This window comes from Histoplasma capsulatum, genomic scaffold, assembly GCF_000149585.1.
Source record: "Histoplasma capsulatum NAm1 scaffold_226 genomic scaffold, whole genome shotgun sequence".
Lineage (NCBI taxonomy): Eukaryota > Fungi > Ascomycota > Eurotiomycetes > Onygenales > Ajellomycetaceae > Histoplasma > Histoplasma mississippiense.
Genome location: NW_001813756.1, coordinates 1 through 1,214, shown reverse-complemented (window position 1 = coordinate 1,214; position 1,214 = coordinate 1). Strand labels below are relative to the sequence as shown.

Genomic DNA, 1,214 nt, shown 5'->3' with positions numbered 1-1,214 from the left:
GTTTTGCGCGCTGAGTGACAACTTGGTTTGGGCTTATAAGGAAGTGATATGATCGTTTATAGTAGTAGTAACTTCGCCTTTGATCCAAAACTAGTAAACACCATGGCCAATGCTCAGACTGTCCTAGACTATCTAAGGGTAGCACCACCGGGCCTCACTACCGAAGAAACCAACAAAACGCCCAACACCACCAATGGCAATTATTCCTGGAGAGACATCAACAATGTTGGCGACTGGTCCGAATTCACCTACGCCCATGTTATGCAGCGCTACGGGAACTTGCTTCAGTCAGCACAGATTGCGGGCGAACCAATGCCAAACTCACCTCCACAATCTATCAACACCGAGCCGATGTTTGCCGTCCGTTTCACCACCTACATCCAAAGTCGGTTGCGTCGAGCGCTGCGAGCTAGTTTCCAGCATCTTGCACCTCAACTTGCAAATCTGCAAACTTACTCCTATCACAATTGACATAGGTGATGCAGCGCAGATCATAGACAACTTCCGACCAGACATAGCATTTTTTCAAGCAGATAGCACACTCAAACTCCTCCCCGAATCGCTGCCCGGGCGACCTGAAAGTGTCATGGAAATGGGCGTCACACTGGGCAACGGCGTTATCTGCAGAAGATCGCAGGGAATATAAGCAGGTTCTGTCTCAGGTCAACTTTTACATGAAACAGCACAACGCGCGTTACGGCTTCGTCTTGACTGACACTGAGTTGGTACCGATTAAAAGGCTGGATGGGAATGGCAACCTGCTGGTGGCACAGTCTATATTATGGGAAGCGAGAGGACAGGGACGCTTAACTATTCTTCTGGGACTGTGGTTTCTTGGGATGTTGGGGGCGGCAGATGATGACTGGCGGCTTTGATAAACAGTCTCGGGCTCAACAAGAGCTATAGAATTTCTGCCAGAGATTGCGTTGCTAGTAGTACTTTGTATTTGGGCGGAGGCCCTTCTTTTGATCATCTGCCTGTGAAGCATGTTAGCCGCACGGATAGGCAGGAAAATTAGTCGTCGGCCGCTCCGGGAACTCACAAGCTTCGCTCCAAAGCCTTTGACGCACTCAGTTTCCTCCTTAATCCAGCCACGTTCCCTGTCTCCAATGTATGTATTGCCAGGATAAGTGATGCCAACATCAAAATCGATCCAAACAACTCTTTCTGTGTCGTCCGGAATGATGAGAATGTTCTTGGGGTAACTATCGTTG

General features: G+C 49.0%; 1 protein-coding gene across 1 annotated transcript; it reads left to right on the top strand.

Annotated features, from left to right (window-relative positions):
* Positions 1 to 102: 102 nt before the first annotated feature.
* On the top strand, positions 103 to 646 carry HCAG_09322 (predicted protein; the record flags this gene model as incomplete). The annotated part of the gene is made up of 2 exons (XM_001535710.1): positions 103 to 385; positions 477 to 646. The coding sequence occupies 2 exons, from the start codon at positions 103 to 105 to the stop codon at positions 644 to 646; spliced, it is 453 nt and encodes a 150-aa protein (XP_001535760.1).
* Between the last annotated feature and the right edge of the window lie 568 nt (positions 647 to 1,214).